This window comes from Bos indicus, chromosome 18 (assembly GCF_029378745.1).
Source record: "Bos indicus isolate NIAB-ARS_2022 breed Sahiwal x Tharparkar chromosome 18, NIAB-ARS_B.indTharparkar_mat_pri_1.0, whole genome shotgun sequence".
Taxonomy (NCBI): Eukaryota; Metazoa; Chordata; class Mammalia; order Artiodactyla; family Bovidae; genus Bos; species Bos indicus.
The window spans coordinates 35,216,142-35,233,427 of NC_091777.1; the positions used below are offsets into that span (position 1 = coordinate 35,216,142).

Consider the following 17,286-nt stretch of genomic DNA (forward strand, 5'->3'; position numbering starts at 1 on the left):
CTACTAACTTGCTTTCTGTTGCTATAGTTTGCCTTTTTTAAAGCTTCATATAAATTGATTTTTTTTTTTTACCAGCTTCTGTCTCTTAGCATAATGTTTTTGAGATTCAACCAGTAGTTTTTCTCTTTTCTTGCTGAAGAAGACTCCATATATGACACGCCACATTTTACCCATTCATCCACTGACGGACATTTGAGTGATTTCTCCTTTTTCCCAGGTGGTGCTAGTGGTAAAGAACCCACCCGCCAATGCAGGAGACATGAGACATGGGTTCCATCCCTGGGTCAGGAAGATCCCCTGGAGAAGGAAATGGCAACCCAGTCCAGTATTCTTGCCTGGAGAATCCCATGGACAGAACAGCCTGGTGGACTATAGTCCATGGGGTCCCAAAGAGTCGGACACGACTGAAGCGACTGAGCATTTTTAGGCTATTTTCAACAAAGTCGCTATGAACATTTTCAGACAAGTCCCTGGACATATGCTTTCATTTCATAAATAGTAAATTGCTAGGGCTTCCCAGGTGGCAGGAGCAATAAAGAACCCACCTGTCACTGCAGGAGACATAAGAGACACAGGTTCAATCCCTAGAGGACAGCATGGTAACCCACTCCCATATTCTTGCCTGGAGAATCCCATGGAAAGAGGAGCCTGGAAGGCTATAGTCTGGTCCATAGGGTTGCAGAGTTGGACACAACTGAAGCAACTTAGCACACATGCAAATAGCTAACAGTGGATTCACTGAGTCATATGGAAAGTGTGTGCTTAACTTTGAAAGAAAATGTCAAACTGCCTTCCAACTTGACTATGCCATTTTTGCATACTCATTAGCCATATATGTGAGTTCCAATTACTCCAGATTCTCACCAGCACCTCGTCTTATCAGTCTTTTACATTTGATTAATTTAATGGATGTGTAGTGGTATCTCATTGTGGCTGGTTACCTCCCTCCATCACCCACCTTCCTCTTTCTCAGTCTCTCTCTCATGAGCCCTTGCATGTACCTGGGATTCTGAGAGAGGGAATGGCCCCACCAGGGAAATTTCCAAAGAGGATTCAGGAAGCTGCCCTGGTTGTTTCTGGCAGGAGAGAAATTTGGTCCTCAGGCTCTCCAAATTGAGGTGTGAGCTGGAACTCCAGGAGAGGATCTGGCTTCCAGTCCAGCCATGACCTTCACCCAGTCCCTCAATGAACAGCACATTCAGCTGTTCGAATTAGCAAATATTTGCCAGTGCATTGTACTCTCCACCCATCCCCCCACCTCTCACTCCCAGCCAGTCATGTTCCTGACACTGGGGCCCATGGGGTGGGGGTCTCCCAAGCCAGCAGAGAGCCGGACATCCTGTTCTGACACAAGAACAGGCTCCCCTTGCCTCTGGTTTCATACCTCATGTTTTCGTGCTGTAACCTCACTTGAACCCTGCGAGGTGGCTCCTCTTATCATCACTGTTTAATGGAAGACAAAACTAGGCCTGGAACTGTGAAGTAACTTGTACCAGGTCACACAGCTGACACGTGGCAGAGCCAGGATCTCAGGGCAGGAGGGCTGGCTCTGAAATCACGTTGCTTCAGATTTGAAGTCACGTTGATTTGAGTTGCTACAAGGAGTCTTCCTGCCCCATTTCCTCCATCATCCCTGCCCAGGAGTCTCAGGCCCAGTGGAGGGTAGTGCCCTGCCTCCACCGCTGCCACGTGAGGCCACTTTCAGAGAGTCAGCCTACCTGAGAGTTATCCCCAGCATACACCCTGGGGATCCTCAGCGCACAGGCCCCTCAGCAGGGCTGCTCGGGCCCAAGGCATCATCCAACCACCATGAAAAAGAGCTTGTCTGTTTTTCAAAACATTAAACACAGAACTACTACCAGCAGTTCCATTCCCAGCTCTACAGCGAAGAGAAACGAAAACATAGGACCGCACAGAAACTCATAAACAAATGTTTACAACAGTGTAATTCATAAGAGTCAAAAGGAGGAAACAACCCAAATGCCCTTCAATGAATGAATGGGTAGAAAAAATGTTGCTGCACCCACAGTGAAATATTATTTGACCATAAAAAGTAAGTACTGATATGTGCTACACCCTAGATGAAACTCCAAAACATCATGCTGAGGGAGAGAAGCCAGATACTAAATGTCACATATCATATGATTGCTTTAATGTGATACATCCAGAATAAGTAAATCTATGGAGTCAGAGAGCAGATTAATGGTTATCGGCTCCTCAGGGGATGGGGTTATTGGCATGGAAGGTGAGGGGGTAGGAGTGGGAATGGAGAGTGACTGTTTAATGGGTAGGATATATTGCTGGGGTAATGAAAGAATTTTGTAACTAGAAAGATTGCACGAAATCGCAAATACACTAAATGCCACTGAATTGTATACTTTATAATGGTTCATTGTAATGTGAATTTGGTGGTGGTTTAGTTGCTAAGTCGTGTCCGACTCTTGAGACTCCCTAAACTGTAGCCTGCCAGGCTCCTCTGTCCTTGGGATTCTCCAGGCAAAAATAGTGGAGTGGGTGCCATTTCCTTCTCCAGGGGATCTTCCCAACCCAGGAATCAAACCCAGGTCTCCTGCCTTGCAGGCAGATTCTTTACCGACTGAGCTACAAGGGAAGACTCGATTTTTTTTAAAAAAGGGACTTCCCTGGTGGTCCAGTGGTTAAGAGTCTGCCTTCCAATGAGGGAGATGAGGGTTCAATCCCTGGTGGGGGAACTAAGATCCCACATACCTCCAGGGATCTAAGCCTGAGCACCCCCAACTCCTGAGCCAGGAGATCTTGCTTGCACAACAAAGACCTGATGCAGCCAAAAATAAATAAAATTTTTTTTTAAAGGGGGCGTCAACCCCAGTTCCCTCTACCCTGCTGCAGAGCTCAGGTGCCCCTCCAGCAGGTAGGACCAGACAGTGGCCCCCACCCCAGTGAGCTGGTGCACTCAGAGCAGGACTGGCACCGGGGTCATGTCCACTATTCACTCAGGTAGGTGATATGTGTGTCTTGCAGTGAGTGTACAAAGTGTTCTGGAAGTCTTGGTGTCAGGAGAGCTGGAACTTGAACCCAGGGTTGTAGAGCACCTTCCCTTGCCTAGGGCTGTCATATCACCCAGGCTCCTGCTGGCAGGGCTGCTCTCCCAGCCCCACCTCCCTCCTCCCCCAACCTGGGTGCTAGACTCTGGGTCTTTGGACTGGCCACCAGTCAGGTTGGGGCGGTCTGCTGAGGCTTTCCTAACAACCGTTTAGAGATTGGCTGTGCCAAAGGGCAGGGACATTGTTCTACCTTCCACCACTTCTGCCCACAGTTGAGTGTGAGTAAGAAGCATGGGCACAGTGGTAAGAACCGGGTCCAGGGCCCTGGTCGGGGTGGCCTGTCTGCTCCTGGCATTCTCTGCTACAGACACTGGTAAGACACACCCGCAGGGCCTGCAGAGGTGGGAGCTTCTGGGTTGGTGGGAGGACTTGGAGGAAGGGGCAAGAGTTGGGTAGGGACAGGGAAGGTGGGCAGCCTGCTCAGAGAAGGAGCCCTCTGTTCTGTTCAGTTGTTCACCGGAATGCCAAGGGTTGAACATCCTCTCTGGGCAGGGGCAACCATCCGGGTAATGCTACCCACCTCTTTTTTTTATTATGATAAAACATACAAAACATAAAATTTACCATTTTGACCATTTTTAAGTGCAATTTGTCATGTTTTTAAGAGTTCCTAGGATTTCATTTAATCAGTAAGACACAGACATAGAAATGATTATCATGAGAAAGAAAGTTTACTTGCCATTCCCTAGAAACAGGGCCACTCAGGGAAGCAGGGGTCCCTCAGGAGGCAGAGGAAATGAGCAGGGTGGGGAGGGATGTGGATGAGAGCTTTCATTGTTTCCTGTGGGAGGAACAGGTGAGACAGGCAGAGTAGGTCTGGGTTAGCTCACTGGAATGGTTTCAGTAGGTTCTGGGGCACGGGGCTGTCCCTAGTTGTCCGGGACTTGGCCTTGCATTGATTAGGGCAGGTGGTTAGTTGCCAGGAGCATGAGGGTGCCCAGAGGTGGCGGGGGCCGGGGGCATGGCCTCTGGATGGACTGTGAAGGGCACATGTCTCAGTGAGTGGTTTACCATCTCTAAGAACTGGCTAGCCCTGGGAGGGCAAGGCCAGCGAGCCAGATGTCAAATTATCAGAACAGAGAAACCAAAAAGATAAGGTTGTCACACCTTATTCAGCAGGTGAGAGTTAAGAGAGGGCAAGTGGCCGGCCCAAGCCCACCACCCACTGCCCACCTGGCAGGTCTGTGGGTTGCAGGGTAGTTTAGCTTGATCACTACGGGGAACTGACTCAATCTGGAGAAGAGGTGGGGAGAGGACTTAGGTGGTAGTCACAAGACCCGTTTCACAGGTAGGCTGGGGCAGTTCATCAGAGTGCTCAGAACCCGGCCTGGCAGAGGAGGTGCTCAGAGAGCAGACTAGTGGGTCCATCTGCCACCCCATGCACACTCACCCACAGCCCCTCTGTCCTGCCCTCAGGGCCGGGGGTCACTCAGCCTGAAGTGGACACACCCCTGGGCCGTGTGCGAGGCCGGCAGGTGGGCGTGAAGGGCACAGACCATCTTGTGAACGTCTTCTTGGGCATCCCATTCGCCCAGCCGCCCCTGGGGCCCCACCGGTTCTCGGCCCCGCGCCCAGCGGAGTCTTGGGAGGGCGTGCGAGATGCCAGCAGGGCCCACGCCGTGTGAGTAGCCCCGCGGAGGTGGGCAGGCAGGCAGGTGGCAGGGGTCCAGCTACCTGGGCTGGTGGGGCTGACCCATTGGCCCTCGGGCTCCTCCTCCACCACAGGTGCCCACAGGATCCGGAGAGAATGAACAACAGCAGATTTACGCTGGACGGAAAGCACCAGACCTTCCCCATTTCGGAGGACTGCCTGATCCTCAACATATACAGCCCGGCTGAGGCCCCCTCGGGGGCAGGAAGGCCAGTGAGCTGCCTAGAGGGCCCTGTCCACCCAGCCAGTGCGGCCAGGCTTGATTTCTCCCCACTCCCGCTTCGAAAGTGCTCCAGGAGTCCCCAGAAGGCCCTGAGCCAGTCAATGGGCAGCCGCAATCACTGACCCACGGCCGTCTCTGCAGGTCATGGTGTGGTTCCACGGGGGCTCTCTCGTGACTGGCACCGCCACCTCCCACGATGGGTCTGCCCTGGCCGCCTATGGGGACGTGGTCGTGGTCACAGTCCAGTACCGCCTGGGCTTCCTTGGCTTTTTCAGGTGAGGCAGCAGGCCTGGCGGAGGGCAGTGACTGCATAGGGTGAGGGTCCGGAACTCGAAGCGAGACCGGGTCCCAGGCAAGCAGGGTGCTGGGCCGAGAAGAGTCAGCTGAGGCTCCACTCCCTTGGGGGAGGGGCTCAGCCAAAGCCAGGGTTTGACTTGGGCCTTTGGGCACAAGACTTTGGCTCCTGGCCTGTGGGTCAACAGAGTCTGTAGGGTCAAGGAACAACACATTCCAGAAGCCGCAGGAGAGCCAAAGCTGGCGGGTTGCCCAGCCAGGCCCACCCATCCCACATACTGGGAATCTTGCTACTGGGCGTCGCTCATAGCCAGGCCAGATTGAGGAGCAAGGGAAGGTGGGGCATCCCAGGGGCTGATTCAGAGCAAAACTTCAGAGGCTGAGGAAGATCTGTCAAGGGATCCAACCGGCCCTAACCACTGCCCCACCCAACTGCCAGCACTGGGGACAAGCACGCTCCTGGCAACTGGGGCTTCCTCGACGTCGTGGCTGCTCTGCGCTGGGTGCAGGGGAACATCACCCCCTTTGGGGGTGACTTCAACTCTGTCACCATCTTTGGTGAATCTAGCGGGGCCTCTGTCGTCTCTGCCCTGGTGAGTCACCCCAGGGAGGGAGCCAGCATTGGTATCTCCTGTGGTCCCAGACCTCCCGGATCTTCTGCCCTCCTCTGACAGCCATCTGTCCTCCACATTGCCCTCAGGTCCTGTCCCCGCTGGCTGCAGGGCTGTTCCACAGAGCTATAGCACAGAGTGGAATCATCACCGTACCGGGGTTACTGGATCCTAACCCCTGGCTCCTGGCTCAGGTCTGCATTTCTTTCACTCTCTCACCCCCTGTACACCTGCCCTATGCTTGCTCTTGGAGTCCCAGGGCGGAGGTGTTAACCAGTAGCCAGCTCCTTGCTGGCAGAGAGGGACACACTAGGCTGAAGGAAACACATGACCAGTGAGAACTCAGGGAAAACCGCCAGAGCTCCTAGGGTGTGACATGGTCCCTGAAGTCATCCCTCCAGCCTCACGGGCTACCTGACCCTGCTCCAGCCTCAGCACCAACCACGGTCCCCTCCCTGCCAGAGTAGCGCACACATGACTCCCTCCCCACCTAAACCCTCTCTCCTTTCCTTGTGTGCCTGCATACTAAATCACTTCAGTTGTGTCCAACCCTTTGGGACCCTGTGGCCTATAGCCCACCAGACTCCTCTGTCCATGGCAGTCTCCAGGCAAGAATACTGGAGTGGGTTGCTGTACCCTCCTCCAGGGGATCTTCCCAGACTTAGGGATCGAACCTACATCTCTCACATCTCCTGCGCTGGCAGACAAGTTCTTTATGACTAGCATCAACTCCTTCCCTTACTCCATAAAACTTTTTTGAGCCCACTGACTCTGGGACTAGAGTTAATTAGATAATGACACTGTTCTCACAGGGGTAGAGGGGACCCAGACACACACACACACACACACACACACAGATAGTGACAGTAATGACTTAATGGGGGACATATGGAGTGCCTGGGGACCACCCAAGCTGGTGGGCAAGGAAAGCTTATCTGAGTTGGTGGTGGATCTCTGGCCAGTGTCAAGGTCCTGTCTCTTACATCATTGACCCGTTTCTCCTACAAATTTGTCCTCTGTGGGAGGCAGAGGGCTGGAAGTGGGCACTGATGGGCGAGAGGGAGTCAAGACACTTTTCTTTCCCAGACCCTCGCAGACTCCTTGGCCTGCAACTCTGACTCCTCGGCTGAGATGGTGCAGTGCCTTCGGCAGAAGACGATCAAGGAGATGATCCTCGCCTACAAGTCGGTATGCTCACTTCTTGGGGAATGGCAGTGGGCAGTGACACAGAGGGGATTCTGTCCAGTGCCTGCAGGAGCAGAGGGCCAATCATCAGTGCAGGGTGAGGCAGCTACCCAGGAGGCGAAGGGTCTGGGGGCATGAAGAGGGGGGCCACCCCAGTCCTGAGGGTCTTCTAGCAAAGAAGACGGCTTAAAAGCATCATGGGCCTGGTCTCCCAACTCCCTCCAGTCTTCTCACCTTGGTGATCTCATCCCCTCTCTTCTCCTTAAGGCTCAGCCACCCAGGCAGGCAGCCAAGGCATCTCTAGGGTCCCATCTGTTGAGGGCCTGACTGGGAGGCTCTCTGCTTTGTTTTCTCCTGTAGAAAAAAATAGCTTCGTACAACATCGACGGCACCTTCTTTCCCAAGAGCGCTGAGGAGCTCCTGAGGGAGAGGCAGTTCCCCTCTGTGCCCTTCCTCTTCGGTTTCAACAACCATGAGTTTGGCTGGCTCATCCCCAGGGTGAGTGTGCCCTTCAAGGCCCTCCCTGCCCCATGTGGTTCTCTCCCACCCCGACATCATCTCCATGTGCTGTGAGCTCAGACCCTTCTGTCTCATAGGTGAGGAAGCAGAGGCTGACCCAGTTTCATTTTCTCAAAGCAGATATTTCCTTCTTAGGGACCACATTTTTGTACTTTCTAGGAAGTACTGATCCATAGCATATTCCTGCCTTGGTGTCTGGTTTATGAATCAGGCTCTATGAGACTAGTTTGTGTGACTCTGTACCTGAGAGACCAAGCCCCCAAGATTCCCAGGTTTCTGACAATGTCAAGTCACTGGGAGACATCATGGCCCACGTGCCTTCCAGTCCTTTTCAGGTGCACAGAACACCCCACACAGTGCCACCGTCATACCTTCCTTCTAAGCATCTTCTCATATTTCATTCTCACTCTCCCACCCATCTTCACAATGAATGAATTTAATGCCTGCAAAACCTTCCACAAAGAAAGGGTCGTCTCATAATTTTCCTTCATTTCATTGCTTCGGCAGCTTCTCATTTTAATCACTGAAGCTAATATTGCAGTGAATGTCTTCATGTCCACAGCTTTGTCCTTTGACTTATTTCCTTGGATTTAATTCCCAGGGGGACATTTGGGTGCTTGTTAGATGAAAGCCTTAAGCAATGTTGACACTCACTGAAGTTTGTAGGAGTTTACAGTCCAGGTGTGTGTGTGTGTGTGTGTAATAGCAGAAGAGTGCCCTGGACTCTGGTAGGCAGCCTTGCCCCCACACTTGCAACATTGAATTGTGAGTGTTAAGTGAAAGACAGCCGACTTGGCTGGCTCCCAAGACATAGGCAAACCTGTCTGGTGTGGAACGCTGTGCCCAGGACTTTGTAGCTAAAGATATTTCTCAGGTTGGTGACTCAGCGGGCTGCTCACCCCATCACTAGTGCAGGCGTTCCTTCCACTCTCCATAGGAGCACAACCATAACATTTTCAGCCAACTAGATGTTTACTAAGTATCCACGGCGAAAGCTTTAGCCATGAAAAGTAATCTGTATTCCTAATGGAAACCTCTCCACTTCTTACATGTTGCTATTGGTACCGCACTTTCTGAAATTACTTCACTGATTCAAGCTGCCACCAGCAATGTCTACAGGTTTTTTGTTTTGTTTTGTTTCATTTCGTTTGACTGCTATGAGGCTTGGGGGATCTTAGTTCCCCGACTAGGAATCAAACCCAGGCCCCTTGTGGTGGAAGCACAGAGTCCTAACCACTTGATCACCAGTGAAGTCCCTGGAATCTACAGGCTTTCTTGCAACCTTACCAGCATTTGCAGAGCACAATTTTTTAAATGTCAACTTTTAAAAAATATAATTTACATAGCATAAAAGTTACCTCTTTAAAGTGTACAATTCAGTGGTTCTTAGTATACTCACAAAGCTGTGCAGCCATCACCATATCTTATTCCAGAACATTTGCTTCACCATCACACAGAAAGAAGCCCATACCCATTTAGCTGTCACTTCCCATCCCTCCCCATGGCCCCCACCCCAGCACTTGGCAATCATGAATCTACTTTCTATCTCTGATCTACTCTCTGTCAAGTCTATGGATTTGCCTCTTCTGGACATTTCATATAATAGAATCATACACTATTTGGGGTTTTGTGTCTGACTTCTTTCACCTAATATAATGTTTTCAAGGGGCGTCTATGTTGTAGTGGATATCAGTACTTCCCTCTTTTTTATGGCTGAATAGTTCAGTGTATGGGAGAAGGCAATGGCACCCCACTCCAGTACTGTTGCCTGGAAAATCCCATGGATGGAGGAGCCTGGTAGGCTGCAGTCTGTGGGGTCGCTAAGAGTTGGACACGACTGAGCGACTTCACTTTCACTTTCCACTTTCATGTATTGGAGAAGGAAATGGCAATCCACTCTAGTGTTCTTGCCTGGAGAATCCCATGGACGGAGAAGCCTGGTGGGCTGCAGTCCATGGGGTCGCACAGAGTCGGACATGACTGAAGCGACTTAGTAGTAGTAGTAGTTCAGTGTATGGATACACCACATTTGTTTATCCATTCATCAGTTGATAGACAGTTGGGTTGTTTCCACCTTTTTGGCTCTTATGGATTCCCCTGCTATGAACGTTTGTGTACCAGTTTTTGTGCAAATATATGCCTTAATTGGTCTTGGTTATATACTCAGGGATGGAACCAGTGGGTCATGGATTAAGTCTATGCTTAATCATTTCAGGAACTGCTGAAGTATTTTTCAAAGTAGCTGCACCACTTTATATTCCCACCAGCAGTGTGTAAGGATTTCAATTATTCCACATGCTTGCCAATGCTTGTTAATATCTTTTGTTTTGATTGTAGTCATCCCAGTGGGTGTGAAGTGGTATCTCATTGTGGTTTTGAGTTGCACTTCCCTAGTGACTAAAATGGTGAACATCTTTTCATGTGCTTATCAGCCATTTTAATATTTCCTTTGGAGAACTGTCTTCTGTTTTGCCCATTTTTAAATTGAATTATTTGTCTTTTTATTGTTGAGTTGTAAAATTTTTCGTATATTCCAGGTATATGATTTTCAAATATTTTTCCCATTCTGTGGATTGTATTTTCACGTTGTTGACAGTATCCTTTGCCACACAATTAAAAAAAAATTGATGAAGTTTATCTGTTCTTCTGTTGTTTGCCCTTTTTTTTTTTGTCATACCTAAGAAATGATTGCTAAATCCAAGGTCATAAAGGTTTACCTCTATGATTACTTCTCAGAATTTTATAGTTTTAGCTGTTATATTTAGGTCTAGATTCATTTCAAGTTAATTTTTGTATATGGTGTGAGCTAGGGCTCTTTTGCACATGGTATCTTCTTGTCCCTGCATGATCTGTTGAAAAAAACTATTATTTTCTTATTGAACTGTCTTGGTGCCCTTATTGAAAATCAGCTGGTCATGAATGAAGGCGTTTATTTCTGGACTTTGAATTCTACTCTATTCATTTATCCTTATGCCACTGCCATAGTATCTTGATTACAGCAGTATTATAGTAAGTTTTAAAATTGGGAAGTGTGAATTCCTCAACTCTGTTCTTCTTTTTCAAGATTGCTATATTATTTTGTCAGAGTTGCCATAACAAAGAACCACAATCTGAGTGGCTTAAACAATGGACATTAAGTGTCTCACAGTCCTAGAGGCTACAAGTCTGAAATCAAGATGTTAGCAAGATTGGTTCCTTCTAAGTGTTGTGAGAGAGAATCCATGCCTCTTTTTAATGTTTCCGTTGGCCTCGTGTATTCCTTGGCTTAAGGATGGCGTTCTCTCTCTGGCTTTCCCTCTGACCTATCTATCTCTGTGCAAATTCCCCCTTTTACAAGGACACCAGACACACTAGACAGTGCTCTGTGCTCAGTTGCTTCTGACTCTTTGTGACACCATGGACTGTAGCCTGTCAGGCTCCTTTGTCCATGGGATTTCCCAGGGAAGAGTACTGGAGTAGGTTGCCATTTCCTTCTCCAGGGGATTTTCCTGACTCAGGGATTGAACATGCGACTCTTGTGTCTCCTGCATTGCAGGCAGATTCTTTACCCACTGCGCCATCAGGGAAGCTGATACTAGACTAGAGCCCACCCTAATGATTACCTCTGTAATCAACTGAACTTGACTAATGGCCTCATCTTTACACAAGATCACATTCTGAGGTACTGGGGATTATGACTCCACGTGTATTTATGTGGAGACACAATCAGTCCATAATTGTTTAGCTATTCTGAGTCCCTTGCACTCCCATGTGAATCGTGGTTGGCTTGTCCATTCCTGAAAAGAAAAAAAAAAAAGCAACTGAGATTCTGATTGGATCACACTGAATCTCTAGTTCAATTTGGGAAGTATTGTCATTTTAACAATATTAAGTCTTTCAATCCATGAACATGGAACATCTTCACATTTAGTTAAGTCTTCTTTAATTTCTCTCAATTATGTCTTCTAGTTTTTAATGTACAGTCTTGTACTTCCCTTATTAAATTTATTCCTAAGTATTTTATTCTTTTCAATGCTATTGTAAATGGAATTGTTTTCTTCATGTCACCTTCAGATTATTCATTGCTAGTGTATAGGAGCAATTGGGATATTGATCTTGTAGAACAACTGTTTAAAAAGTTTTGCTACTTTAGCTTCTGTGGCCTTTAGTTTAGTACCTTAATTCCTAGTGAAGATTAACGTCTCCTCTTGGGTATACACTTTTTGTGTTTGTTTATCTGTGAATTTTTTGTTCCTGCCACTACAAAGATTAGCCAAGAGTCTGGGAGCCATGAAAATAACTTTAATAACTTTAACCTTTCTATCCTGCTTACTCTGTCAAGGCCTTTATGCATTAACCCAGTTCACATAACAATCCCATGAGGTAAGATATTGTTCCTCCTTTTACAGATTAAAAGGGGCTTCCCTCATAGCTCAGTATTCTTGGGCTTCCCTTGTGGCTCAGCTAGTAAAGAATTCGCCTGAAATGTGGGAGACCTGGGTTCAATTCCTGGGTTGGGAAGATCCCCTAGAGAAGGGAAAGGTTACCCAGTCCAGTACTCTGGCCTGGAGAATTCCATGGACTTATGCAGTCCATGGGGTCGCAAAGAGTCAGACATGACTGAGCAACTGTTACTCACTTACAGATTAAGAAACTGTGACATAGAGAGTTTAAGTAACTGGTTCATGTTATGTACCTAGTAAGTAGTGGAGCTGGGACTTAAACCAGAGACCCAGCTTTTAAAACTGTAACATGCAAAGCCAACATTTTTTGAATTATTTATTTTATTTCTATTATTTATTTGGCTGTGTCAGGTCTTAGCTGCGCCATGCGAACTCTTAGTTGCAGCATGTGGGTTCCCTGACCAGGGGTCGAACCTAGGCCCGCTGCATGGAAAGCAGGGTCTCAGTCACCAGACCACCAGAGAAGTTCCTGAAGTCAACATTTAATTTTAAAGACAACATTTGAACTTTCTTTGTAACCCCTGCTACAGGACCTGGGGGTCTTGATGTTATTCTATGAAAATATTGAACAAATTCCGAGACTGCTGCTAAGCCCTTGCTTGTTGTATTTGGTGCTTTTCCCTCCCTCCTGAATTAGAAGTTTATTTTTAGGGAGGTCTTCAGGCTAGTGGGTTTGGCCACACTTGGCTCCATAATGGGCTCATGGTCACAGGGCTGTGAACACTGGCCTGCTCCAAGCTGGGAGCTGGCTGGGAAGGTGAGGGTGAGGGGCATGGGCCGTGATGAGGCTGCACTAAGAGGGCCTTGGTGTCTCCACAGGGCTGGGGTTTCCTGGATAAGATGGATCAACTGAGCCTGGAGGACATGCTGGCCATCCTGAGGCCCTCCTTGACCAATATGGTGAGAAAAAGGCAGGAAAGGGTAGTCCAGTGGGGCTGAACCCGACACAGTCTCTACCCGCTACCCTCCAACACCCAGCTACCTACCTGCCACCAAGCCTGGGGGGCAACTGTTGGATTTTAGTTCTGTCTAGGAATCCCCTTGGACATGACACAACATGGTTCTCAGAGCAAGAGCATCACCACATCATTTTCATCACAGACTACCCGTAATGAGCACACACTCTCTGCCAGGGACTGTGCTGTGTTGAGCACTAGGACAGGCATTCAAATCCTCCAATCCTCATTACAACTTTGTGAAGCAGGGACTTTCATTATCCTCATGTTACAGATGAGGAAACTGAGGCTCAAGGCCTCGTGGTAGGTAAAGGGCAGAGGCAGAGCTTGTGCCAGCCATCTGATCCCAGAGCTTAAGATGGCACTGCCAGACCTGAAACCAGGTGGTGCACGCGTGCTAAGTTGCTTCAGTCCTGTCCGACTCTTTGCAACCCTATGGACTATAGCCCGCCAGGCTCCTCTGTCCCTGGGATCCTCCAGGCAAGAATACTGGAGTGGGTGCCATGCCCTCCTCCAGGGGCTCTTCCAGACCCAGGGATCGAATTCACATCTCTTAAGTCTCCTGAATTGGCAGGCAGGTTCTTTACCACTAGCACCTCCTGGGATGCCTGAAACCTGGTGGATCTGGGGTCAAATTCTGACCCTGGCTGCTTGTCCACAGTTAACCTTCCATTTCTCCACTCATAAATAGGGATGCTACTTCCCACCCGTGTGAGCTGTTTAAGAAAGATACTGGATGCTGTATTGGAAGAGTCTGGTATCCAGGAGGTGCTCAATCGATGTACATTTCCTTCCTTTGAGACTCTCTAGTCCCTCCTCACTCACACAACCTCATCACTGCTCTCTGGAGCTGGGGGAAGTCCCATGATTCATTCTTCCACTAACTTCCTAGTAAACTTCAACTGAGTGCCTGCTCTAGGCCAGAACTCTGTGATTCACATAGGCTGCCAAACCACCTTACAGGGAGGAAGTGACTTTCAGAGAGGTTCAGCAACCTGTCTGAGGTCACACAGCCAAGCAATGATTGCAGAGCGAGCATTTAACTCCAGATTTGACCTCTTCCCACCCAGACATCATCTAGAACCCCCAAGGAAGGCAGGTGGCTAGCCTCCTGGCACATGAGCCCTGGGATATGAAAAACGCCAGACAGGAGGATGCAGGACTTCTTGGAAGGGTCTGCCATGGCTATGGGATCTGACAAGGCCTCTTGCCCCAGGATGTGCCCACTGAGGTGATGCCCACCATCATAAAGGAATACCTAGGCAGCAGCTCAGATGGACAAGCCAAGCGAGAGGCCCTCCAGGAATTGTTAAGTGACATTATCATAACCTTACCCATGTTGCAATTTGCGAGAGACCTCCAAGGTAAGCCTATCACTGTCTAACCTGTCCCACCCTTCCCACTTGAGCCCAGGACCTGAGCTATCACAGGTGACACAGCCTCACGCTCCACTGCTTCCCCCACTCACCACTTCCTCTCCGGGATGCAGTGTTACAGCAATGAGAGGTGACTCTGGCAGGACACTCTGCAGAGGAGAAAACCAAGGCACAGAGAGATGCAGTGACCTGTCAGAGGTCACTCAGAAGGGCTTATCACCAATTCTCTGGGATTCAATTGACTCATGAGTGATTTTTCCTACTTTCAGCCTTCCTCCTGGGAGAAAAGTCTTGTTTCCTCCAAGCTTCATGGCTCAGCAGTCCCCAACCTTTTTGGCGCCAGGGACTGTTTTCATGGAAGACAATTTTTCCACAGACCAGGAGTGGGAGGGGGATGGTTTCAGGATGACTCAAGCACATTACGTTTATTGTGCACTTTATTTCTATTTATTATGACATCACCTCCACCTCAGATCATTAGGCATTCAATCCTGGAGGCTGTGGACCCCTGTTGTGGCTAAACCCTAACATAGTCCTAGAACAGTTCCGAGTTCCTGTCTTTGTGACCCCTTGGGCAGATACATAACCCTTCTGGGCTCATTTTCTCATTTCTAAATTGGCTATAGTAGGGACTTCCCTGATGGTCCAGTGGCTAAGATTCCAGGCTCCCAGTGCAGGGGACCTGGGTTCTATCCCTGGTCGGGGGGAACTAACGATCCTACATGCCACAACAAGATTTGGTGCAGCCAAATAAATAAAAATTTAAAGAAATAAAATGGCAATCATAATGCATAATGATCTAACCCATAGGTTATTATGAAGATGAACTGAATGATGACACATAAAGCACATGGACTGGTGCTGAACATCCAGCAAGTACTCAGGAAAGGCTTGCTGTTCATCATTTTGTCATGATCATTATTATCACTGGTACTGGTGCTATGATGAGCCTGGCTTAGCAAAGATAGTACCTGATCAGGCTGTGGGTGACCATCTCTCATCCAGCCCTCTCTCCACAGATTCTGGTGTCTCCATCTTTTTCTATGAGTTCCAGCATCGACCCAGTTCTTTTGCGAAGATCAAGCCAGCCTGGGTGCAGGCTGATCATGCGGCTGAGTTGACCTTCATGTTCGGCGGTCCTTTCCTCACGGATGAGAGCTCCATGTTGGGTGAGGATGATGGACCGGTGATCCTTAGGTTTCTGGCTCCACCAGGGGAGGAGAGGGGCTTGCAGAAACAGAGGTCTCAGGTCAGCATAAGGGACCCTGGAGTCTCCTTCAGGACCCACCTGAACCTGATCCAAGTCTGTCCTTCCCACAGCCTTTCCAGAAGCCACAGAGGAGGAGAAGCAACTGAGCCTCACCATGATGGCCCAGTGGACCAACTTTGCCTGGACAGGGTGAGTAAGCAAACAGGCCTGCCTGGCTTTGGGCCTAGGACTACTTAGAGCTGCCTGCCTGGGAGCAATACAGGAGGCCTTGGTCTTCATTCATTCATTCCTCCCACCCAGGGACCCCAATGGCAAGGGGCTGCCTCTTTGGCCACCGTTCAACCATGCGGAGGAATACCTGGAAATCAGCCTGGTGCCACGGGTCAACCAGAAGCCAAGGGAGGCCAGAATGCAGCTCTGGGCAGAGATACTTCCCACCAAGTTTGGGCAGTGGCAGCAGAAGCAGAAGGGCAAGAAGGTCCAGGAGGAACTCTGAGGCAGGCCCTGAGACTTCTGGGCTGGAGCTCAGCCCTAGGGGTGACCACATCCCAGGCGGGCAGCCTCCTTCTCTCCCTGCTGTGCTATGTGCTAAATCGCTTCAGTTGTGTCTCTTTTGCAACCCCATGGACTGTAGCCCACCAGCCTCCTCTGTCCCTGGGATTCTCTAGGCAAGAATACTAGAGCAGGTTGCCATGCCTTCCTCCAGGGGATGTTCCTGACCCAAGGATCAAAGCAGGGTCTCTTACATCTCCTGCATGGGGAGGGGGGTTCTTTACCTCTAGTGCCATCTAGGAAGCCCTCCCTCACTGCTAAGAGACTTTAACCCAAACCAGGCTGATGGGCAGTCATGTCTCTTAAAGCAGGGGTCCCCAACCTCCGGGATCTAATGCCTGATGATCTGAGGTGGGGCTGATGTCATAATAAAAGAAATAAAGTGAACAATAAATGTAATGCACTTGACTCATCCTGAAACCGTTCCCTCCTCCCTAGTCGATGGAAAAATTGTCTTCTACAAAACCAGTCGCTGGTGCCAAAAACGTTGGGGACTGCTCGCTGCATTAGAGCATCAGCCCCTCTGTGACTCCTGTGAAATGTTGCCTGCTTCTCATGTAGGGGGATTTTTCCCAAACTTCCTCCTCTTCCCACTTGCTCCAAGGAAAGTTCCAGCTCATACCTCAAGCTCCGCAGAGGATCCTCCTCCGGAAAGCCTTCCCTGCCTTCTCTGGGCCTGGCCTGAGCTCTGTCCATGACAGTGTATCCCACTCTAGGCTGGCACTGCTGGTTTCAGTGTTCCTCTTCCCCTCTCAGAAGCTCTCTGAGACTGGAAATCAGCCTGACCCACTCTGCATCTCCCATACCAGTATCAGGCAAGACCTGGGGTTAAAGGATGCTTGCTGAGTGAGAGACTGAGAAAGTATGAGGATGGGGACTGTTGCATGTGAACCCAGGCCCTTTAGGCAGCAAAGCTCTGCTTAGTTCTGGACAAATGTTGTCCTCTCTGATCAGATGGGTGGGTGGACTCTGGTGGCAGAGACCTGGGGTTGGAGAGGGTGGGTCCTGCGGCTTCAGGGGATCCAGCGGACAACCGACCTCAGAGGCCTCTGACTAGGGCTGGGGGAGGTCCCTGTGTCCATGCTGCCCAGTCTTGGCCCTTGCACAAGACAGAGCAGAGTCCAGCAGGGCCAGGGCTCCCACCCTTGGACGTGAGATGCAAACTTCCCAGCCCTAGTACCTCA

The 17,286-nt window shown here is 49.5% G+C and overlaps 1 protein-coding gene across 4 annotated transcripts; it reads left to right on the top strand.

Moving 5' to 3' along the window:
• The first annotated feature begins 3,189 nt into the window (after positions 1-3,189).
• CES3 (carboxylesterase 3) lies at positions 3,190-16,501 on the top strand. 4 transcript variants are annotated; one of them, XM_019979458.2, is made up of 13 exons: positions 3,192-3,396; positions 4,500-4,704; positions 4,809-4,947; positions 5,099-5,232; positions 5,691-5,844; positions 5,952-6,056; positions 6,949-7,050; positions 7,408-7,545; positions 12,828-12,908; positions 14,181-14,328; positions 15,360-15,509; positions 15,661-15,739; positions 15,851-16,501. In XM_019979458.2, exons 1-13 carry the CDS (start codon positions 3,315-3,317, stop codon positions 16,044-16,046), a joined length of 1,713 nt encoding a protein of 570 aa, XP_019835017.2. In that variant the 5' UTR covers positions 3,192-3,314; the 3' UTR covers positions 16,047-16,501. The 4 variants fall into 4 exon arrangements, with proteins under 4 accessions (XP_070626823.1, XP_019835017.2, XP_070626824.1 ...); XM_070770722.1 differs by lacking the exon at positions 7,408-7,545 and having other exon boundaries at positions 3,190-3,396; XM_070770724.1 differs by lacking the exon at positions 4,500-4,704 and having other exon boundaries at positions 3,256-3,396.
• Positions 16,502-17,286: the final 785 nt, after the last annotated feature.